The sequence below is a fragment of the Dendrobates tinctorius genome, unplaced genomic scaffold (genome assembly GCF_039654945.1).
Source record: "Dendrobates tinctorius isolate UK_male_01 unplaced genomic scaffold, ASM3965494v1 ptg000201l, whole genome shotgun sequence".
NCBI lineage: Eukaryota > Metazoa > Chordata > Amphibia > Anura > Dendrobatidae > Dendrobates > Dendrobates tinctorius.
This window is the reverse complement of record NW_027361868.1, coordinates 8,129,096-8,154,580: the sequence shown is the minus strand read 5'-3', so window position 1 is coordinate 8,154,580 and position 25,485 is coordinate 8,129,096. Positions and strand designations below refer to the sequence as shown.

Below are 25,485 nucleotides of genomic sequence, written 5' to 3'. Positions count from 1 at the left end.
CCAAGCAGAAAAGTCTTGAAAATGGACAAATTGTGTACTTTTCCACTATGAAAATAAACGCAAAGAAAAAAAACCCAGGGCCATATACATTTTAGAACTTTCCAGTATTGGAAGCGTGTTTTTTTTTTTTTTTTTTTTTTTTTTTTTTAGCAGAATCTTCTGCAGAATTCACAAAAAAACCCCTGTGTGTGAATTGACCCTGGAATATAAACACTTGGATCAGATTTCCACATCTCCTCTCCCCTCCTCTTCAATATGGGTCACGTCCACGTTTTCACACTTCCCTATATATTTGTAGCAATTACAAAAACATTTAGCCTTTCAGCTCTTTACCAGCATTGCACAAGTCTCCATGACCTTAACGTGTCCTCCCTGCTTTGATTTAATTTGGATCCGTAGCTGGGCACGGTCAGACATTGTGATTCACCTGTGCCAGGAACAGTAACACTTTTTTTTGTTATTGTTAGGATTACAGTAAAAAGATTTACAAAGTTTTCTATTGGTCAAATAATTTAAAAAACAAAAACCTTTTGCTCTTCGGAAGCTCATTTTTTTTTTTTTCCCCCCCCTGTCCTATATCTATTACAAAATCCATCTATTCAAATATAGCACCAATAAGATTCCTGGCATTGGCCGGTGTTGTATTTGGAATTGATTGCAGCTTGGCAGTAGTCGCCCTGCTTTGTGCGTAATTAATGCCAAACCGTGATTATGGGCACAGGCAAATAACGCCAGTTTAAAGATACTGTTATGTTCCAGTTCATTGATGACTTTTTTTTTTTTCCCTTTAACGTTGATCTTCGCCAGCAACTCTACGTAATTTAGATGTTAGATGTTAATTGATGAGTAAAGTACAAACTCATATAGAACTCACACAATTTTTGGGGTATTTTTTCAGGCTTCTTAAATTATTTGTGTAAATATATTATTAAAGAAGTCCAAAACACCCCAAATTGTGTAGAGAAAATGTATACATAACACACACGTATATTTATGTATTTTACCCAATTTTCGGGGGTGTTTCAGACTTCTTTAATTAAAAAATATATATATAAAAATATATATATATATCTATCTATCTTGTTGCCTTGTTTGTCTGCTTGGTGTATTACAGTACATGCTACTCCCCTCTTCCCTGGGTGGGGAAAAGGTACAGAGTGAGGGCGGATTCACGAGCTAAGGCAAGGAACGTGGCCCCAGCATCTTCACCATCAGAAGTAATTCAGGGAACAGGGTTGGCTATATGGTGCCCCTAACGTTAGGGACAAGGAAGGAGGCCCTGGTCCCAGGTCACCAGACAACCAAGTCGTGACAGATGGCATCACTCTGTGATTAACATCGTAACGGATGAAAGCTTTTACAGTTTTGCTTTGTTTTTGTTTGTTTTTTTGTTGTTTTTTCCCAGGAGTGAAAAATCACTGCTGAAACACTGATTAATCCGAAAAAAAACTTTTGAAGAAAGGTTCGTGTTTTTACGTGTGGCAAAAATCAGATGTCTTGAGTGCGGCCTATAAACTCTCCTTTTTGAGGACAAGCTCACTGACATACAGTGGGTACAGAAAGTATTCAGACCGCTTTCAATTTTGCACTTTGTTTCATTGCAGCCATTTGGTAAATTCAAAAAAGTTCATTTTTTTTCTCATTAATGTACACTCTGCACCCCGTCTTGACTGAAAAAAACAGAAATGTTTTTGCAAATTTTATTAAAGAAAAACTGAAATATCACATTGTCATAAGTATTCAGACCCTTTGCTCAGACACTCATATGTAAGTCACATGCTGTCCATTTCCTTGTATCCTCCTTGAGATGTTTCTACTCCTTCATTGGAGTCCAGCTGTGTGTAATTAAACTGATAGGACTTGATTTGTAAAGGCACACACCTTTCTATATAAGATCTCACAGCTCAAAGTACATGTCAGACGAAATGAGAATCATGAGGTCAAAGGAACCGGCCAAGGAGCTCAGAGACAGAATTGTGGCAAGGCACAGATCTGGCCAAGGTTACAAAAGAACTTCTGCAGTACTCAAGGCTCCTAAGAGCACAGTGGCCTCCATAATCCTTAAATGGAAGAAGTTTGGGACCACCAAAAGTCTTCCTAGACCTGGCTGTCCAGCCAAACTGAGCAATCGTGGGAGAAGAGCCTTGGTAAGAGAGGTAAAGAAGAACCCCAAGATCAGTGCGGCTGAGCTCCACAGATGCAGTAGGGAGATGGGAGAAAGTTGACTTTGTGGAACTATCACTGCAGCCCTCCACCAGTCATGCCTTTATGGCAGAGTGGCCCAACGGAAGCCTCTCTTCAGTGCCAGACATATGAAAGCCCGCATATAGTTTGCTAAAAAAAAAACACATGAAGGATTCCCAGAGTATGAGAAATAAGATTCTCTGGTCTGATGAGAAGAAGTTATAACCTTTTGGTGATAATTCTAAGCGGTATGTGTGGAGAAAACCAGACACTGCTCATCACCTGCCCAATACAATCCCAACAGTGAAACATGGTGGTGGCAGCATCATGCTATGGGGGGTGTTTTTCAGCTGCAGGGACAGGATGACTGGTTGCCATTGAAGGAAACATGAATGCGGCCAAGTACAGCGATATCCTGGATGAAAACCTCTTCCAGATGCTCTGGACCTCAGACTTGGCCGCAGGTTCACCTTCCAACAAGACAATGACCCTAACACACAGCTAAAATAACAAAGGAGTGGCTTCAGAACAACTCTGTGACCATTCTTGACTGGCCCAGCCAGAGCCCTGACCTAATCCCAATTGAGCATCTCTGGAGAGACCTGAAAATGGCTGTCCACCAACGTTCACCATCCAACCTGACGGAACTGGAGAGGATCCGCAAGGAAGAATGGCAGAGGATCCCCAAATCCAGGTGTGAAAAACTTGTTTCATCATTCCCAAGAAGACTCATGGCTGTACTGGCTCAAAAGGATTCTACTCATTACTGAGCAAAGGGTCTGAATACTTATGACCATGGGATATTTCAGATATTTATTTTTAATAAATTTGCAAAAATTTCAATTTTTTTTTTTTTTTTTTTTGTCAAGATGGGGTGCAGAGTGTACATCAATGAGAAAAAAAAATGAACTTTTTTGAATTTACCAAATGGCTGCAATGAAACAAAGATTGAAATTTTTTTAAAGGGGTCTGAATACTTTCCGTACCTACTGTATTCTCTGTTAACCCATTTTGCAGCCTGCAATAGACTGTGCGACTCTGAGGCGTTTGAAGAAAAACATTGCAAAATATTTAAATTAATTTGCAAAAGTTATTCTTAGCAGAATACCTTCCACTTAAAGTGGAACCGTTGTTTAAATTTTTAATTCATAAATCAATAGTGCATATGAAAATATAAGACTTTATGATACATCTTATCAGAGAAATCTGCTCCATTCCCTTCCTGGACTAATCATTCCTTCTAAAGTTGAGGGTGAAATTTGTCAGTGAAGACAGATCTTACCATTACTGAGAGAAAAGATGACAGTTGGTGCTTTTAAAACTCTATGGAGAAAGGAGGAACTAGAGGCAGACATATTTTGCTGCAAGTTCTCCAGAGGTGAGACTCCATAGATCTCCATAGAACCTTATAAGCACAAACTGTCATCTCAGTAGCAGGAACGTTTGTAGTCATTGGAGACGGAATTTATCCGTGAATTGAGAATTTTGAGAATGAATGATCCGTCCTGGAGGAGAAAGAAACAAATTTCTGTAATAAGACATATCACAAAGCTTCTCATTTTCACATGTTGTACTGACTTATGAAAAAAAATTAAAGCGACGGTTACTCTTTACATAATAATAAAAAAAATCCCCCATATTTGTCCATATTCTTAAAGGTGGCTTTACACTCCACCGCTAGCCTCTACCCCATTGACATGCATGCTCAGTCTAGTTGAGTGTGCATGTGTTTTCAATAAAGAGGGGGACAAAGACCATTGTGGCGGAAGCTTATAATTTTCCGTAAACATTATACATTTGGACAAATCTACTGAAATCAATAGGTTTGATAAATCGACACCCAGTGTGAGTGGACTTCTCTAAATTGTTTTAGATTCTAAACTTGAGACCATTTTTGTTCTGAATGGGACAAAAATTACCGTAAATATTTCAAGGTTTCTTGATAAAAGGTACAATTAAATTGCAAAAAAAAATTTGGTTTTGATTCCTTTTGAGGCTGGTTTCACACTTGCGTTTTTTTGCGCTGTATTTTAGCACTAAAAAACGCATGCGCTTTTCCCCCCTATATTTTGCATGGGATGCGCTTATGTGCACATACACATGCGTTTGTATGTGTTTTTACGCACATGCGTTTTTTTTGCGCACAAAATGCATCCTGTTGCATTTTTTGGGCGTCCGACTTGCCTCAATGGAGGAGATGATAAACCGCAGCAGAATCCGCAGAAAGAATTGACATGTCAATTCTTTCTGCGGTTTAGAAACCGCAGCAAATCCGCACCGTCTGCACTGCGGTTTTTTATTTCCATAGGTTAGAATGGTACTGTACACCGCAGCAGAATCCGCAGCGTGTGCAGACACCCTTACAAACTGGCATACACTGGATACAGTGCAGAGTGGGCAAATGCGACAATGGTGAACAATCATGCAATAGAAAAGGGGGACTCGGCGGGGAAAACTCACAATCGTAAAAAACAGTGGCAGCATGACTGATAGAAATCCTTATCCCGAACCCTTTGTAATAAGACAGTCTGACAGTATTATAAACGAGTGGTGCATAAATGGCATGTTCAAGTAAAAATAAGTACAGTGGCTTGCTGAAGTATTCACCCCCTCCTCTGCTTTTTACCTATTTTGTTACATTACAATCTGTAAGGAGATCTCCAAACCAGTCCGGGTTGAGAAGTACAAGTCAGGGTTGTGTCATAAAAAAAAAAAAAAAAATCCCAATCTCTGATGAGCACCATCAAATCCATTATCAAACGGAAAGAACATGGTACCACAACAAACATGCCAAGAGAGGCCACCCACCAAAACTCTCAGCCCAGGCAAGGAGGGCATTAATCATCTAGGCAGCACAGAGACCAAAGGTAACCCTTTGTCCATACAACCACAATAAGCTATACACTTCATAGAGGTGGCCTTTATGGAAGAGTGGGCAGAAAAAAAAATCCTTTACTTGCACGCAAAAATTGTAATGCTCATTTTGAGTTTGCCAAAAGACGTAAAGGAGACTTCCCATATGTATGGATTAAGGTGCTGTAGTCACATGAAACCAACATTTTAACTTTTTGGGCTACCAAGGTAAACGCTATATCTGGCGCTAAACCAACACCGCTTATCACCCCAAGAACACCATCCCCACAGTGAAACATAGTGGTGGTTTCATCATGCTGTTGGGATGTTTTTCGACAGCAGGGACAGGGAAAATGGTCTGAGTCGAGGGGAAGATAGGAGGTGCGAAATACAGGGATATTCTTCAGCTAAACCTGTTTCAGTCTGTCAGTGATTTGAGACTTGGACGGAGGTTCACCTTGAAACAAGAAAATGACCAAAGCATACTGCTAAAGCAACATTAGGGTGGTTTAAGTCGAAGCATGTAAATTTTTTGGAGTGGCCTAGTCAGAGTCCAGACCTTACTCCAATTGACAATCTGTGGTCTGATTTGATTTCTGTTCAGCAGAGGAAACCATCTGACTTGAAGGAGCTGCAGCAGTTTTTCCTTGATGAATGGGCAAAAGTTCAAGTGACAAGATGTGGAACGCTAATAGAGACTTATCCCAAGTGATTTGCAGCTGTAACTGCTGCAGTAGTTATGCACACATTTTGTCCTAAATGTTCACAGTTGTAGGCATGTTCAATACATGAACTGATGCAAACCCCGAAAAAAAGCTAGTGAAATTCCAGGTTGTAAGATAGCAAAACACAAAAAATGCCAAGGAGTTGAATACATTTGCAAGCTACTATACAATTCTAAACCGGTAGCATGCAACCTGAAGAAACATATAAAGTGGTCAGTGGTTTGAGATACTGCAATACTGAAGATAATCAGGTCTAAATAATAACTATAGACAGGGGGAAGGATGATAGAAAAGAGCAAGAGGCAAAGAGGCGTAGCCCAAGTGTCAGGAAGACAAATCCCATGCGTTTCGCTGTCACAGCTTCATCAGGGCAGGAGGAGGGGCTTTTCTTGGCCTGACATTTTCTTTTACTTTGAGGTTTGGGTTCGTAAGAAACGACACCAAAGTGCTGAAAATTCGGAACTCGTCTAAATCATAGATCTGAGACTTTTCTGGTCTTCTGCTCCCTTTCCTCTTTGAAGGCAAAGGAGCATTGCACTTGCTCGAATTCAGTAGTAATTGTAATTGCTAGTGGGATTCTTCAATAATATGACGCCATAGTGCTGATGCCAGCCCCTACTGCAGCTGGATGTGCGTTCTCGGATGCATATGCAGCTGATGTATTGAACAACAGCAGCACAGGCACGATGGGGGGGACATATACGAGGATGGGGGGGGGATAGCTGATGTATTGAACAACAGCAGCACAGGCAGGATGGGGGGGACATATACGAGGATGGGGGGGGAATATACTTGGATAAAGGGAGCATATACCTTTTATATCTACTGTGTGGTACCTCTGCTCCTGTCTGTGCCTACTCTCTGCTGCTCCCGCCTGCTCTCTGCTGCTCCCGCCTGCTCTCTGCTGCCCCCGCCTACTCTCTGCTGCCCCCGCCTGCTCTCTGCTGCCCCCGCCTGCTCTCTGCTGCCCCCGCCTGCTCTCTGCTGCCCCGCCTGCTCTCTGCTGCCCCGCCTACTCTCTGCTGCCCCCACCTGCTCTCTGCTGCCCCCGCCTACTCTGCTGCCGCTGCCTGCCCTCTGCATGAATTATTTTTTCTAAATTAAAACCTCAGTATTCCGGTTAAATTGCCGTGGTGTTTGCAATAAGCGGGTTTTGGGTTGCAGTTTGGGCACTCTGTCTTTAACCCCTTAACGACCTCCGATACGCCTTTTAACGGCGGTAGTTAAGGGTACTTAAACCACAGCGACGTTAATTCACGGCGCTGTGGAGAAAGTAAATAGCGCCCCCCAGTGTCGGATTTTTTCCGAGGTCTCGGCTGCCGGGGGTAGCCGAGACCCCAGAGAACATGAAACAGGTCGGTTTTTACCGACCCCTCTTTTGCGATCGCCGTTATTAACCGTATAACGGCGACCGCAAAAAAAAGCCGCGATTTTGTCTTTAATTTCTCTTTCCTCTGATGTGATCGCACATCAGAGGAGAGAAAAATAAGGTCCCCGATTCCCCCCCCCCCGATACCTCCCGGTGGTCCTGCGTCCCTCCTGCCTCTTCTGGTGGGCGCCGCCATCTTGGATCCGGAAGAAAATGGGGGGCGCATGCGCAGTGCACCCACCGCGAATCTGCAGGCTCCGGCTGGCAGATTCCACTCATAGTGATCCAAAAAAAAAAAAAAATAGTAAATAGCCCCCCCCGCCCCCCCCTGTTTATCACCCCCTTAGTTAGGCAAACATAAAGAAAATATTTTTTTTTTCATTTTTCCATTAGGGTTAGAGTTAGGGTTAGAATTAGTGTTAGGGCGAATTAGGATTGGGGTTAGAATTGGGATTAGGGTTAGGGGTTTCCACAAGAATTGAGGGGTTTCCACTATTTACCAACTTTGGGGGTCTAATTTCTCCTGTTACCCTTAGGAAAATAAAAAATAGCGGGCTAAAAAAATCATTTTTGAGGGAAAAAAAAAATGATTTTTAATCTTCACGGCTCTGCGTCTATAAACTTCTGTGAAGCACTTGGGGGTTCAAAGTGCTCACCACACATCTAGATAAGTTCCTTAAGGGGTCTAGTTTCCAAAATGGGGTCACTTGTGGGTTTTTTTCACTGTTTAGGCACATCAGGTGCTCTCCAAAAGCAACATGGCGTCCAATCTCAATTCCAGCCAATTCTGCATTGAAAAAGTCAAACGGTGCTCCTTCCCTTCTGAACTCTCCCATGCGCCCAAACAGTGGTTTACCCCCACATATGGGGTATCGGCGTACTCAGAACAAATCGCACAACAACTGTGGGGGTCCAATTTCTCCTGTTACCCTTGTAAGAATTTGGGGGTGAAAATATTTTGTGGAAAAAAAAATGATTTTTAATCTTCACGGCTCTACGTTATAAACTTCTGTGAAGCACTTGGAGGTTCAAAGTGCTCACCACACATCTAGATATGTTCCTTAAGGGGTCTAGTTTCCAAAATGGGGTCACTTGTTGGGGGTTTCCACTGTTTAGGAATATTAGGGGCTCTCCGAACGCAACATGGCATCCGATCTCAATTCCAGCCAATTCTGCATTGAAAAAGTCAAACGGCGCTCCTTCCCTTGCGAGCTCTTCCATGCGCTGAAAAAGTGGTTTACCCCCACATATGGGGTATTGGCGTATTCAGGAGAAATTGCACAACAAATTTTGTGGTTCATTTTCTCTTTCACCACTTGTAAAAATAAAAAAAAATTGGTTCTGAAGTAAATTTTTTTGCAAAAAAAGTTAAATGTTAATTTTTTCCTTCCACATTGCTTTAGTTCCTGTGAAGCAGGTAAAGGGTTAATAAAGTTCTTGAATGTGTTTTTGAGCACCTTGAGGGGTCTAGTTTTTAGAGTGGTGTCACTTTGGGGTATTTTCTGTCATGTACACCCCTCAAAATGACTTTAAATATGATATGGTCCCCAAAAATAAAAATGGTATTGTAAATTTTGTTGTAAAAATGAGAAATTGCTGGTCAACTTTTAACCCTTATAACTTCCTACCAAAAAAAAATTTTGTGTCCAAAATTGTGCTGATGTAAAGTAGACATGTGGGAAATATTATTTATGAAGAAATTTTTGTGACACATCTCTCTGATTTAAGGGCATAAACATTCAAAGTTGTAAAATTGAAAAATTTTCAAAATTTTCTCCATATTTCCGTTTTTTTCATAAATAAATGCAAGTCATATCGAAGAAATTTTACCACTAACATGAAGCACAATATGTCACGAAAAAACAGTCTCAGAATCAGCGGGATCTGTTAAAGCGTTCCAGAGTTATAACCTCATAAAGTGACAGTGGTCAGAATTGTAAAAATTGGCCAGGTCATTAAGCTGCAAACTGGCTCTGTAACTAAGGGGTTAAAAGGTTCACCATCACTGTTGTAGTACATTACTTAAGAAATATGGCTCTGGAGTCAGCGCATGCTCATACCAAGATCACTGGCGCCATTTTATTAAAGACTCTCTGTATGCGAATACACAGACGCCGTGTCTTCAAAAAATGGTGTGAAATCAAAACTCTACGAATAAAAATGTTCACTTAAGAGTAATCAGTTTGGTTGGTGCCCCTGAAAGGGTAAATGGAGAGTGAACCATCAATACTTATTTTCTTTTTTCCAGGCGTAGTATTACAGTCCTATTAAAACATAAACTTTGCTTGAACTAGTTTTACATGCAAGTTAAAGCTAATGCAACTTGGCGCTTGTAAGAGTATTGACCGTTGGGGGGTCTAAGCTCATCCTGCGTTCCCTGTGAGAGACCAGACGGAGGATGTCGGGGGGGTCCCCAATACACAATAAAGCTTGGCCCATCCCGCGGTATTGGCTGGGTTGTCCTACTTTTATCTGGTTGCTGAAGTCTTCCTACAATTATTTATATTAGGAATGATTTTTTTTTCTTAAGTGACCCTGAATGCAGCTAGGACGCAGTAGTATTATCCATTGTTGTTCGTTTTTTTTTTTTTTTTTTTTCATGTTATATATTCAATTTTGTTTTGCTTTTTATGCCTCATATATACAAACAGTATAATTTAAAAATGTAATCTCAGGATAACACATTCTGAAAATGAAGCCACCACACTGGTAAATGAGGTACTAAGTGTGTGCGTGTAATGATCGTTTTCATTACTGTGCTAGCAATAAGGCATATGTGCAATCTCTGCTATTTGCATATGAGTAATCATGTTTAATTTCAGTGTTTTGTTTTGATTGCAGGTGGGAAATTATGGTCCTACTTAAGTAAGTTTTTAAGCAGGAGCACAGAAGGAAGCTTCGACGTCCCGCTGGCTAAAAGTTCTCAGTCCAACGAAGATCTTCTCAAAAATCTAGCTCCGTGTCCAAGAAATAGCGTGGAGTCTAGGACGAGCAGTGGCGGAAACAGGCTTTCAGTGCTGCCCCTACATAACAGCCTTACCCTAAGTTCTCAGGATGATAGCAGCACTCAAGACGAAGAAGGGAGGGAAAGTCCATTGAAGTGGGCCGATTCGGCCTCCAGCTCGGAGGAGGAATGTACCACAAGCTATTTAACGCTGTGCAAAGAATATGGACAAGAACAAATTGAGCCCGAAACCCTAAGTGATAACCGTTCGCTAAAACTCGGGGAAGGGGACAGTACCAAAGATTTGGATCTAATGCAAAAGCCTCTCCCCGGAAATTTTAACAAGTTTGGCTCTGAGTTTGACTTCGATGAGTTGAAATCCCTAAATGAACTTGATGAGCAGGAGACGAGTGGATGCTCAGGGATGTCCGATGCCTTGAGCAAATCCAGAAATAGCCCAATGGAATTTTTTAGGATAGACAGCAAGGAAAGCACTAGTGATTTACTTGGGAATGATTTCGTTGATAAGGGATCCAAATTAATACCTGAAAATTTCAAAACATTGTCTCCGTTCCAAGATGACGAGGTTGACCCCGACACTCAAAGCTTGGATGTTGATAAGCCAAGCACTCATGACACAATGAGCCGTGGATCTAACGACTCTGTCCCTGTTGTTTCCTTCAAAGAGGCCGCACTCGATGATGTGAGCAGCATCGATGAAGGAAGGCCCGATCTGCTGGTCAACTTGCCCGGTGCTCCACCAGTAGACACTGAGCAAAACTTGAAGAAAGATTACATAGAAAGTGACGTCCTTGATTCCAAGCTGTTGGAAACTCCTGATGTCTTGCAGATAAAAAGTAGCATAGATAAAATAATTGACAACACCGGAGAACATTTGACTCAACCTCAATCCCAAAACATCACGCTACGCCCCAATGGTGTTGACTTACAGTCTACCGATTCTATCACCTGTACCTTAAAACCTTTGGACCCCTTATTGGTTAATTCATCTTCTTCCTCCTTATCTCACAACTCTTCTATTCTAGAGGTTTCTCAGGTAGACCATGAACAAACCAACAAACCCTTTGACCCTTGCGAACCTCAACAGTCCTCCGACCCAGGACTTCCAAAAGAGTTGTCCGCCAACCTAATGCAACTTCAGATCAAAATCGAGGACATGGATGAGATTTGGGTAGGACGGAGTGATCTCCGGGAAGACAGCGAGATACATAAGATATTTCAAGAGCTGGATGCAAAATTGTCAGAAGCCTGCCACTTCTTCATTCCCGAGTCTTGCATCCGGAGATGGGCTGCCGAAATCGTCGTAGCCCTTGACGCCTTACACCGAGAAGGAATTGTGTGTCGGGATTTGAACCCAAACAACATCTTATTGAATGATAGAGGTCAGGAACTTTTGCAAATGCATTTCTTTTTATTCCGATGTTGCTTCCAATTAACTGAGTAGGCGTTTTATCTTGTAATTAGTATCTTCATTTCCTGTCTCCAGCTTCATTATCAGTGCTGCAAATTCACCCACTGTAATAGCTTCTAGTACTTAATGATGCCATTATTCTTAATGATACTGTTTTTAGCTAGAAAAGGAGAGTAATTACAGTTCACTTGTACAGAAAATGGATGGGAAACATGTTTTGATTTCTCCTGTCATTTTGTTTTTAGGACACATTCAGCTAACATATTTTAGCAGGTGGACGGAGGTTGAAGATTCGTATGACAGCGATGCGGTGGAAAGAATGTACTGTGCCCCAGGTTAGATCAATCACCTCAAGCGTTTTACTTGAAAAGTAGATTAGCAGCTTTCATTTCCTCCGCCCGCGGCTCGTGTAACATACTTTTATTGGACGTGCAAGTTAATGCATGGCCTGAAATTCACACTAATTCCTGTCCTGTCATGTCACATCGTAGATATGGCTAATAATTGAGGCTTTCTTGAAAGGTAAATAGTCTCTTTTTTTTTTTGTACGGCAACTTCGTGTCATTCTGGCATTAAGATATGGGGACGTTAACCAGACGTGCATTCGTGGCCGGTCAACGGGGGTAGAAGGAGTTAAAGAGGATGAAAGGATGAAGAAATTGAATGGTTTTCAAAAATTCTTACATCTTAGAACAAGAAAAAAAAATAATCAAGTTTTAGGGTGTCTAAAAAAAGAAATCTTAAAAAATTTAAATTTGTGCTCAATTTTGTTTTGATTAATGTTGGCATGTATTGTTGTAGACTTGACTGAATTAAAGGGATATTTCGAGATCAGAGCAAAACGGCTAAAGGATCAAAATGGGATAAAACAAACAACAAATATTCATTAGATCCCAAACTCTTCCACTTCGGTTCTCCCTCATGGTCATTGATTACTTGGCTGCATGTTCAGACATTGTTCTACTCTGGCAGGACATTTTAGAGTCTTATTCTTGAGGTTCCAGCGGATGGACCCCACTGATCTGCAGCTTATCACCTATCCTCTTCCCCTCATGAAGTTTTCTAGCTTTACAATGGTAATGGTGATGTATAATATTATGCAGTATGGTCTCAGAGAGGGATTCTATCCTACACAGCTCCTATACATGTGTATTCACTGACTAACTCATTCGCCTCTGCTCCATCCAGCTGACAGACACTCCTTTATGACACAACCTACTTCCTGCTTCTTAGGTAAACATTGCAGGTGCTTCTAATCAAACACTGCAGAGCTGTGTCCCTCCCAGCTATCCAGATATTTATAACCTCAAAGGATCACTAAATTGTGCTTCCTTTTCTTTTCCACAGCAATAATTTTTATGTAACAATCCCATGGACTCATATTTGACAAGGGGTTTAGCTAGAAGTACTTGTTTTGAGATTGACTGTGCCTTTTTTGTTTAATATATATATATATATATATATATATATATATATATATATATATATATATATATATGTATATATGTGTTTCTTAATTTATTTGATACATCGTGCTCACCATAAGGTCACAAAAGATCTTTGGGGGTGGCATTTAATTTTTTATTTTTTTTCTTTATATATATATATATATATATATATATATATATATATAATATATTTGAATTCTCCTGTAACTGGGGCTGGTATATTATCCTAGATTGCGGTGTCATCTCAGCTTGCTGCCTGCACTGCAGAACTTATCTGGATCTGCTAATGCGCAGCAGCTCCTACACCCTGCATCTGGTGATCACATAATCGCTAGGACAGGAGCAGGAAGTGCTTTTATACAATGACCAGGAAGGCAGAAAAGGCAATAAACCTTCTCTGCCTTCTTTTTGCTTTTAGTAACATTTTAAACCGTTTATACAGAGTCATATGTGGACTGTTGAGTGATGAACAAGAATTTAAAGGGCAAGTAGTATAATCATGGGGCAGAGACAGATGGAAAATAATTAGGTGGGAAGATGCACTCAGCTGCTCATTCTCGCGAAGGATGACTTGAGCGCCTGTGCCTGGTTTGCACAGTCGTATTGTGCTGGCATGCTCCTTTTGAGTTTTCCATAGTTGACTTCTATATAGATTTGCCTGTCTCCTGTTCTTGCCCTCTTAGATGTAGCGCTACTGTGTAGTTTGTGTAGATCACGTACGTTACATGGTTGCGTGATGAGTGCTCCGGAGGAAGATTGACAAGGGACCAGATGGCCGTTCCCCCACAGGGGCTTGTCCTTGCAGATGAGATCCACCAGTCTGTACCAGTGGCTTTCCATCTGTCATACAGTAGCAATTCTCCCATCATCCATTCCACTTACTCTTCCACTTATATCAATGCACCAGTGGGAAGTATAGGATGTGGAATTCCTTTATCTATACATTGTGCCGCGGGTTACAATATTCATAGTTCTAGGATGAAAATTCAACATTGAAACCACAACTTTGTGGGAATTTACTAATTGACCTCCAAAATAAGAAAGAAGTATAAGAAAAGCCTAAAAGTAATAAAAATAAAGCAAATATTCGTCAGAAGGAGCCGTGGGACGTACAGTAGATAACAGGAGCTTCTTCAGGGTCCTGTAGAGTACGCAGCGCACCATAAAAGTAACGTGAAGCCACTCTCATCTGGTGTCCAAAGGAGCCGCTCGCTCTGGAGCAGGACAGGACATGTCATGCTGTGCTATACCATAGAGAGGCGCTGTTACACAGCCAATCAGTGCATGCACTGCAGAAATACAGGTGCTTAACAAGCCCTTGATTGTGGCCTCCTGAGTGGTACTGCTGCTCTCTCCCCTTCACTCGTATGGGAGATCGGTGCAGGCAGATACCCACCGACTTATTATTGATGTCCTGTAGTGATCAGTGAACGTGCTTGGATAAGGTGTTATCTGAGCATGCTCGGCTGCTAATGCTAACAGAGTGTCTTCGGCGTGCTCGAATAGTATATTTGAGACATGCGGCTGCAAGTCTCGCAGCTGTTAGAAAACTCCTTTTAAAGGGTTATTCCCAGCCTTCAAAGACCTCTAGAATACTAAGCTATCCCGAGAACGAGGCCTCTCTATCTACCCACCTAAGCAGCCTCTGTAAGTGCTGAGATGTGCAAACATTGATTATGACATTTGGGCATCATTACTGCTATACAGAATATACCGTATTTATAAAATGAAGGTATTTATCACACAAATTGGCAAATATGAGAGCCCATCAGCCACAACAAGGCATACACCTTTCTTTGATGGGACCCTAAACTTATTCATCCAAAATGCCTCTCTCCGGCCAAAATGGCAGGTAGGATCGCACACTATTTACAAATTGCTTTAGCATATTATATATATAATTTTTTTTTTTTTTTTTTTTTTTTTTTTTGTGGAATGAGACTGCACAAAATCACAAAGACCTGTCTGATATTGATCTGAGCGTCGGATCAAAAATGGCAATGCAAGTCTGTGTAGCCCCATAACGAAAAGTCGAGCCGCACTCCTATGCCATCCTTCTGCGGACAGTTTTTCATGTAATTTTAGATAGAAGGTGGAGAAATGTATTTATATATTTTTGTTAATCATCTGAGAAAAACTGATGAATCTCTGGATGAAATCGGTGGAATTTGGAGCGATTTTCTCATACGTGTGAGTGAGCATTAGTCGGAATGGAGCAGTTCACAGTCCGATAGGAAGGCAGTCGCCACCGCCAGCACTGCACTACAAAAAGCTGACCGGCACCTCCTGAATAGAGTACAGCGAGTGTGAACAGGTACACACACTGCGTAATATGCAAGCAAGAGTGTACAGCAGTGTGGGTAAGGGGGGCTTTCACATTGCATTTAGCCACTTGTTCACTGGCCCCGTCGGGGCTTACGTCAGAACCCCCCTCCTTGCAAAAGGGGATTTGGATGCAAGCACCAACGAGGCCATAGACTATAATGTTGCCGACAGAATGAATGTGCGCTCTGCATCGTTTTTGGTCGTGTAACCTACTGGAGGCGGACACTCAGACGTAGTAGACTGTGTCCGGGTGCCCACCCCCAGTATGTGTACAGCAGAGCGCATGGTCATTCTCTGCCCATCATTCCAGTGTATGGCCTCATCGGCAAAACTGTCCGAAACCCATCTTGCTGGGGTTTAGACGTAAGCCACGATGGGGCCAACAAATGGGTTCCAAAAATCAGTGTGAAAGATCCCTAAGCACTAAGATGTATGCAGACATTGAATATGTGGCATTGATACTGTATTACTGCTATATAGAATATAGTCATATATCTATCTATCTATTATCTATCATCTATCTATTATCTATTATTCATCTATCGTCTATCTATCGTCTATCTATCTGTCTATTATTCTATCTATCTCCTGTTCATCTGTCTCATGTCCTTTCCTCATATCTTTTTTTTCCTGTATATCCGTGTATCAGTTTCTTTATCATATTTCTAATCCGTGTCTAATAACTCCATGTATCTCAGTTGGCCGCCGCGTGTCCTTCCTGCTGACCGGCTTCTCCCCACGCTGCCCAGCAGGTGGCAGTCCGTCACTAACATTTCCCCCCTTTTTCTTTTTTTTCGTTGTCTAAGAAAGTTCTTTTTTTTTTTTTTTCCTCTTTGACTTTTTCTACTCGGAGCGTCAGACAGCGGAGTTGTCAGCAGAAGTTCGTCCTCTCCATTACACCCCATTGAAGTCCCGCGTTATCCTCTGGTGTGTTGGAGGCGAGGCTCATCCTGAAATCCGCAGCCTCTCACATAACCAAACACACTTTTTCTTTTTTTTTTTTTTTTTTTTCCTCCACAGCACTTTAAAGTCCTGCCTGAGACTTACTTTGATGAATATCCAACCCAAATCATTCTGCCCAACCACGATAACTTTAATTTTATTTGTTCCCAAACGCCACGAGGGAAACGAGAACTTATAAATCATTCACCGTCCGTAAAAAATTGGTGACACGACTTGAAAAAGGCTTTGTGCGGATGCCAGCGAATGGCGCCTTACACATGAAAAAGTCACAAACAGGAGCGCACCAACGTGACATAGCGCCGGGCACAGTCACACCAGCGACGGCCCCGCTGGTTGGTAAATAAATAGATGACAGATTATTAACGGTTTGATGTTTCTGGGATTTTTTTTTTTTTTTTTTTTAGGAGGAAAGTTTATCAGTAATTTAGGATGAAAATGATTCACCTCTGTTCAAACAAGCCTTTGCTCCACTTCACCCCCCTGGGACCTCTTATCTCACATTTCTCTCCAAAACATCATCCACCTGCCCTCCACTTTCTAATGATTGCTATATTTCTTTTATCTGCTGGCCACAAGCTCTCTTCAGTTTGACGTCCTGTTGAAAAAAAAAAAAAAAAAAAAAAATTCCAGAAGTATACACTTTACACAACAGTTCGAAAAGTTGAGAAAGTTCCATGTGAGTTGGGAGAATTTGACCTGATCTATAAATAAGTCTCCATTTTTCCATCAAATTGCAAAACGTGACGTCCCGTTATAATGGAGGGGATTTCCCACTGATTAGTTCATCGCTTAAAGGGAATCTGTCACCAGGTTTTTGCTGCCTAATCTGAGAGCAGGATGTTGTGGAGGCAGAGACCCTGATTCCAGCAATGTATCACTTACTGGACTGCTTGTTATAGTTTAAATCCGTTTTCTCTGCTGCAGAGCTACCGGATTTCCAAATTCTTAGCTCTGTATAACCCCGCCCCCCCAGCAATGATTGGTAGTTTTACGTGTACATTGTGCGTAGGCATAAAGTGGCCAATCAGTGGTGGGGGTGTGGTTGGACTAAATAGCAGCAGGTTTAATAGTCCTATTTATTATTATAGCACCATTTATTCCATGGCGCTTTACATGTGAGGAGGGGTATACATAATACATACAAGTACAGTAATCTTAAACAATACAAGTCACGACTGATACAGGATGACAGAGGTCCCTGCCCGCGAGGGCTCACAATCTCCAAGGGATGGGTGATAATACAGTAGGCGAGGGTAGAGCTGGTCGTGCAGCGGTTTGGTGGATCGGTGGTTACTGCAGGTTGTAGGCTTGTCGGAAGAGGTAGGTCTGCAGGCTCTTTTTGAGCGTTTCCATGGTAGGCGAGAGTCTGATGTGTTAGGGTAGAGAGTTCCAGAGTAGGGGTGATGCGCTGGAGAAATCTTGTATGCGATTGTGGGAAGCGGGGAGCAGAGAAGGAGATCTTGTGAGGATCGGAGATTGCGTGCAGGAAAGTACCGGGAGACGAGGTCACAGATGTATGGAGAACACAGGTTGTGGATGGCTTTGTATGTCATGGTTAGGGTTTTGAACTGGGGTCTCTGGGTAATGGGGAGCCAGTGAAGGGATTGATAGAGGGGAGAGGCCGGGGAATAGCAGAGGGACATGTGGCTTAGTCGGGTAGATTGGAGGGGTACGAGAGTGTTAAAGGGGAGGCCACAGAGCAGGAGGTTGCAGTAGTGGAGGCGGGAGATGATGAGGGCAAGGACTAAGGTTTTTGCAGATTCTTAATTAAGAAATGTCAATGATTTCCCCAGGGCAGCGAGCTTGAGGGGCTGGGGAGAGTAGACAGCCATTTATATTAATGGATAGGTCTGTTGGGGAAGGTTGAGTGAGATAGGGGGAAAGATGACGAATTTGGTTTTGTACATGTTAAATTTTAGATATCTAGCAGAGAAGGATGAAATAGCGGACAGACATTGTGGGATTTTGGTTAGTAGGGAGGTGATATCAGGTCCAGAGAGGCAGATCTGTGTCTCATCAGCATACAGGTGATACTGAAAGTCGTGAGACTCCATGAGCTTTCCTGAGTCGAAGAAGAGCAGAGGTCCTAGAATTGAACCTTGGGGAACACTGACAGATAGGGGGTGAGATGAGGAGGTGGTGTGCGAGTGGAGACGTTGAATGTCCGGTCTGTTAGGTATGAGGAGATCCAAGATGGGGCCAAGTCTGTGATGCCAAGAGATGAGAGGGTCTGTAGTAAGAGGGAATCGTCCACTGTGTTGAAGTGATAATCTATTACTGATATAACAGTGATTTTATCAAAACTACTGCAACTAGCCCAGTAAGTGACATATCTCTGGAATCGGGGTCTCTGCCCCTGCATTATGTTGCTGTCAGATTAGGTGGCAAAAACCAGGTGACAGATTTGCTCTAAAAGAACAATAAATCTAAAAATGAATAGTTAAAGTAATCAGAAGATGATCTTGTACCCTTACAGTTTGTAGGGTATTTCACGTTCCTGAAACAAACAGTATTATAGAAATCCTACTGAGAACACAGGAGTTATTCTTCATTTCCTTCCCTATAAATGACCTAAAAGTGGGTGATAACCAGAGGAATGTACTTAAAGTGAACCAGTCACCAGGATTTTGTTTAGTAAACTACAGGCATTGTCAGGTTGGCGCTGTTGTACTGACTAAAATGATACCTGGGGTGAAGAAATCCGTCTTGTGGTTCTTGTGTAATCAGTGTTAGACATTTTCAGCTAATGAGATGCTCGTTCTCCGGGGCAGAGTCTTCTCTTCCTGCTCTAAGCCAGAGAAACCAAGGAAAGACCTGACCACAGGCTGCCCCGAAGCACACACAATACCAACAGATGCCAGCTGCTACGGAGCTAGCACCAATCAATGCAGTTTAACCATTTAAATGTTGCTTTCCATTACTGGCATAGGCATTTAAATGAGCGGCTTTAGCAGCAACATGATCGTGGGGTGCAAATATGGCTGCCATCTTAGTCCTCTTGTGAAGCCCAAGCGGTGGCTGGACGTCGTAGTAGAACATCATTTTGACTATACAGTGGGGAAAAAAAGTATTTAGTCAGTCAGCAATAGTGCAAGTTCCACCACTTAAAAAGATGAGAGGCGTCTGTAATTTACATCATAGGTAGACCTCAACTATGGGAGACAAACTGAGAAAAAAAAATCCAGAAAATCACATTGTCTGGTTTTTTTTCATTTTATTTGCATATTATGGTGGAAAATAAGTATTTGGTCAGAAACAAGCAATCAAGATTTCTGGCTCTCACAGACCTGTAACTTCTTCTTTAAGAGTCTCCTCTTTCCTCCACTCATTACCTGTAGTAATGGCACCTGTTTAAACTTGTTATCAGTATAAAAAGACACCTGTGCACACCCTCAAACAGTCTGACTCCAAACTCCACTATGGTGAAGACCAAAGAGCTGTCAAAGGACACCAGAAACAAAATTGTAGCCCTGCACCAGGCTGGGAAGACTGAATCTGCAATAGCCAACCAGCTTGGAGTGAAGAAATCAACTGTGGGAGCAATAATTAGAAAATGGAAGACATACAAGACCACTGATAATCTCCCTCGATCTGGTGCTCCACGCAAAATCCCACCCCGTGGGGTCAGAATGATCACAAGAACGGTGAGCAAAAATCCCAGAACCACGCGGGGGGACCTAGTGAATGAACTGCAGAGAGCTGGGACCAATGTAACAAGGCCTACCATAAGTAACACACTACGCCACCATGGACTCAGATCCTGCAGTGCCAGACGTGTCCCACTGCTTAAGCCTGTACATGTCCGGGCCCGTCTGAAGTTTGCTAGAGAGCATTTGGATGATCCAGAGGAGTTTTGGGAGAATGTCCTATGGTCTGATGAAACCAAACTGGAACTGTTTGGTAGAAACACAACTTGTCGTGTTTGGAGGAAAAAGAATACTGAGTTGCATCCATCAAACACCATACCTACTGTAAAGCATGGTGGTGGAAACATCATGCTTTGGGGCTGTTTCTCTGCAAAGGGGCCAGGACGACTGATCCGGGTACATGAAAGAATGAATGGGGCCATGTATCATGAGATTTTGAGTGCAAACCTCCTTCCATCAGCAAGGGCATTGAAGATGAAACGTGGCTGGGTCTTTCAACATGACAATGATCCAAAGCACACCGCCAGGGCAACGAAGGAGTGGCTTCGTAAGAAGCATTTCAAGGTCCTGGAGTGGCCTAGCCAGTCTCCAGATCTCAACCCTATAGAAAACCTTTGGAGGGAGTTGAAAGTCCGTGTTGCCAAGCGAAAAGCCAAAAACATCACTGCTCTAGAGGAGATCTGCATGGAGGAATGGGCCAACATACCAACAACAGTGTGTGGCAACCTTGTGAAGACTTACAGAAAACGTTTGACCTCTGTCATTGCCAACAAAGGATATATCACAAAGTATTGAGATGAAATTTTGTTTCTGACCAAATACTTATTTTCCACCATAATATGCAAATAAAATGAAAAAAAACCAGACAATGTGATTTTCTGGATTTTTTTTTCTCAGTTTGTCTCCCATAGTTGAGGTCTACCTATGATGTAAATTACAGACGCCTCTCATCTTTTTAAGTGGTGGAACTTGCACTATTGCTGACTGACTAAATACTTTTTTTCCCCACTGTATACCAGTAATACAAGTGATTAAAGGTTCAAGTCCCCAAAGGGAACTAAAAAGTGAAATAAAAGTAAATGTTAAACATTTAGTCGCCCGCTATCCCCAGTTTTAAAAGTAATTAAAAATGGTGTATTTGTTGTCGTGTTCCTATCTAAAACTATAATTAAATGTACAGTAACTTATGTAAAAAGGAAAACCTTCAATCTCCAATATTGCATTTTTTCAGTAGCCACGCTTTCCTAAAAAAAAAAAATATATATATATATATATATATATATATATATATATATATATATATATATATATATATATATATATATATATATATATATATATATATATAAATATAAAATATATATATATATATATATATAATATATATAGTGTTAGTACAGGCCAAAAGTTTGGACACACCTTCTCATTCAAAGAGTTTTCTTTATTTTCATGACTATGAAAATTGTAGATTCACTCCGAAGGCGTCAAAACTATGAATTAACACATGTGGAATTATATAATTAACAAAAAAGTGTGAAACAACTGAGAATATGTCTTATATTCTAGGTTCTTCAAAGTAGCCACCGTTTGCTTTGATTACTGCTTTGCACACTCTTGGCATTCTCTTGATGAGCTTCAAGAGGTAGTCACCGGAAATGGTCTTCCAACAGTCTTGAAGGAGTTTCCAGAGATGCTTAGCACTTGTTGGCCCTTTTGCCTTCACTCTGCGGTCCAGCTCACCCCAAACCATCTCGATTGGGTTCAGGTCTGGTGACTGTGGAGGCCAGGTCATCTGGCGTAGCACCCCATCACTCTCCTTCATGGTCAAATAGCCCTTACACAGCCTGGAGGTGTGTTTGAGGTCATTGTCCTGTTGAAAAATAAATGATGGTCCAACTAAACGCAAAGCGAATGGAATACCATGCCGCTGCAAGATGCTGTGGTAGCCATGCTGATTCAGTATGCCTTCAATTTTGAATAAATCCCCAACAGTGTCACCAGCAAAGCACCCCCACACCATCTCACCTCCTCCATGCTTCACGGTGGGAACCAGGCATGTAGAGTCCATCCGATCACCTTTTCTGCGTCGCACAAAGACACAGTGGTTGGAACAAAAGATCTCAAGTTTGGACTCCTCAGACCAAAGCAGATTTCCACTGGTCTTATATCCATTCCTTGTGTTCTTTAGCCCAAACAAGTCTCTTCTGCTTGTTGCCTGTCCTTAGCAGTGGTTTCCTAGCAGCTATTTTACCATGAAGGCCTGCTGCACAAAGTCTCCTCTTAACAGTTGTTGTAGAGAGGTGTCTGCTGCTAGAACTCTGTGTGGCATTGACCTGGTCTCTAATCTGAGCTGCTAACCTGCGATTTCTGAGGCTAGTGACTCGTATGAACTTATCCTCCACAGCAGAGGTGACTCTTGGTCTTCCTTTCCTGGGGCGGTCCTCTTGTAAGCCAGTTTCTTTGTAGCGCTTGATGGTTTTTGCCACTGCACTTGGGGACACTTTCAAAGTTTTCCCAATTTTTCGTACTGACTGACCTTCATTTCTTAAAGTAATGATGGTCACTCGTTTTTCTTTACTTAGCTGCGTTTTTCTTGCCATAATACAAATTCTAACAGTCTATTCAGTAGGACTATCAGCTGTGTATCCACCAGACTTCTGCACAACACAACTGATGGTCCCAACCCCATTTATAAGGCAAGAAATCCCACTTATTAAACCTGACAGGGCACACCTGTGAAGTGAAAACCATTTCTGGTGACTACCTCTTGAAGCTCAGCAACAGAATGCCAAGAGTGTGCAAAGCAGAAATCAAAGCAAAAGGTGACATATTTTCAGTTGTTTCACACTTTTTTGTTAATTATATAATACCACATGTGGTAATTCATAGTCTTGATGCCTTCAGAGTGAATCTACGATCTTCATAGTCATGAAAATAAAGAAAACTCCTTGAATGAGAAGGTGTGTCCAAACTTTTGGCCTGTACTATATATATATATATATATATACTCGTCGAATATAAGCCGAGATTTTCAGCCCATTTTTTTTCAAAGTCCCCCTCTCGGCTTATATTCGAGTCATATACACCAGGGGGCGGGGTGTCAGGTCATACTTACCCGTCCTGGCGCCGTCTCTGCAGCCCCCAGCTTCTCTGCGATCTCCATTCCTTCCTTCAGCGGTCACATGGTACCGCTCATTAAACTCATGAATATGCGCATATTCATGAGTTTAATGAGCGGTACCACGTGACCGCGCCAGGACGGGTAAATATAGCGATATTCACCTGTCCCCGCTCCATCGCTGCTTGCTGCTGTCTGGCACATCATCTGTCAGTGACGTTCAGACAGCAGGGGGCACGGTGACGTAGTTGGTGCGCGCCGCGCCCCCTGCAGTCTTAACGTCACTGACAGATGACATGCCAGACAGCAGCAAGCAGCGATGTACCGGGGGACAGGTGAATATCTCAGGTGCCAGCAGTGACACCGGCACCTGGCCCCTAGCGATGGAGAGGTGAGTATATAATTTTTTTATTTTTAAATGCAGTAGCGGCAGCACATGGGGGCATAATCTATGGAGCATCTTATGGGGGCAGAATATGGGGGCTTAATCTATGGAGCATCATATGGGGCATAATCTATGGAGCATCTTATGGGGGCAGCATATGGGGGCATAATCTGTGGAGCATCTTATGGGGGCAGCATATGGGGGCATAATCTATGGAGCATCTTATGGGGCAGCATATGGGGCATGATCTGTGGAGCATCTTATGGGGCCATTATTAACCTTTGTGCAGCATTATATGAGGCGTATTTTGTATGGAGCATCTTATGGGGCCATAATGAACTGTATGGAGCATTATATGGGGCTCCTGATTCAATATGGATATTCAAAAACAGTTAACCCACTGATGTCTCAATTAATTTTACTTTTATTGGTATCTATTTTTATTTTTTAAATTCACCAGTAGCTGCTGCATTTCCCACCCTAGGCTTATACTCGAGTCAAGAAGTTTCCCATTTTTATGTGGCAAAATTAGGGGGGTCGGCTTATACTCAAGTATATACCGTGTATATATAATATTTATATTTGTTTTGATCGAGATATATAATAATGTTTGTATGCCAGCATTTTTTTCAATTTTCAAATCTCTTAAATAAATTTAAAAAAAAGAAAAAAAAATTCAACTTTGGTAATGGCGTAATCGTACTGACCCGTAGAATCATTTTACAATTAACAGTGTAGAAGCAAAATCCAATAAAAGTGTTGGAATTGTTGTTGTTTGTTTGGGTTTTTTTCCCACTATTTCATTGAATTTGGAATTTTTATTTTGGAATTTTTTTTCTAGTTTTCCTCGTACATGGTAAAATGAATGGTGTTGTTCAAAACTGTGAGTTTACAAGCTCGTACAGTAATGTCGACACAAAAATGAAAAAGTTTATGGCTCTTGGAGGAAGGTTAGGAGAAAAATGAAAGCGTTTAAAGGGCAAGCGGTGACGTATTGGTGATTTTTAGCATTTCTTGTTGGTCCTGATTCACAATCCAAATGAAAATTTCTGCAACTTTCTAATACGCTTTGTGTTTTAATTCTTCGGTATTTTCGAGATGGCTTTCAGTGCCTGCCCGGCGCTGGAGTTGGGGCTGTTTAGCTCACAGAGCATTGTCTACACTGGATACAATTGTTTCCTTTTCTCCTCTGACTATGGCCTCTGAATGGAAACAGAAGTGTTCAAAGTCACGGACTGCAAGAACATATATTGAAAATGTTGAACAATTGAAAAATGACATCTAACGGAAAGTTATAAAACGTTCTATAAAAGTGTAGAAAATAAGTGATAATCTTATAATAATGGTGCAGTCCCGGCATCACGTCATGGAGCCTTCCTGCGTATCTTATATTTAACATCTCGGGTCATTGCTACGAGAGCTGCCCTCGATAAATGGTTCAGCGGAGCCGTAGCTTGTGAAACATTAATAGACAAACATACAGCTGAAATGTTCAAAAACCACGTTTTCTATAAAGTTTTGAAAACTTTTCCAGAAGCACAAAATGCTGCCAAAAATGTATCCGCTCTGCAGGCCCTCTATCACAGATGTTCACAGATGTTCTACAGACGTAGACCCTATAACACATCCTATCAGGCCGCTCTCTTTACTGGAGCTTTGTGAGCCGGTCTGGGGTCCGGCATCGGCTCCTCGCTCATCCACCAGACTTAATCCTAGGTTTGACCTTCTCCTGATAAGGGGAAGGCCGGGTTGTCGTTCCGGTTATTTACCTGGTCATCCATTTATTTGAATGACATGCTTGTAATAACACAACACCTCCCCGGTCACCACTGCTGATTGATTTTTATTGTAAAGAGTTGTCTTCATACCCCCAATGCAACCAGCAGCAAATACTAAATGGCAGTCAATAGCGTCTGTATTCTACAACTGTTGATTATAGATTATCACTATGTTAAAGAAATCCAAAATCTTCCAAATTTCACTCTGGCTTCTAAGAAAAATACTAAACTCACACTTCTTCTGTACCGAAAATTTGGCAGTAGTCTCATTATCATCACTGACAGTATTACAATGACAGATCACACAGAATCCA

At 41.8% G+C, this 25,485-nt stretch overlaps 1 protein-coding gene across 1 annotated transcript in view; it reads left to right on the top strand.

Moving 5' to 3' along the window:
* The window catches only part of RPS6KC1 (ribosomal protein S6 kinase C1), a 165,100-nt gene that overhangs the window by 116,697 nt on the left and 22,918 nt on the right, over positions 1-25,485 (top strand). The window contains exons 12-13 of the mRNA XM_073553364.1: positions 9,973-11,478; positions 11,753-11,842. Coding sequence (XP_073409465.1) covers positions 9,973-11,478; positions 11,753-11,842 — 1,596 coding nt within the window. The remainder of the gene's footprint in view (positions 1-9,972; positions 11,479-11,752; positions 11,843-25,485) is intronic.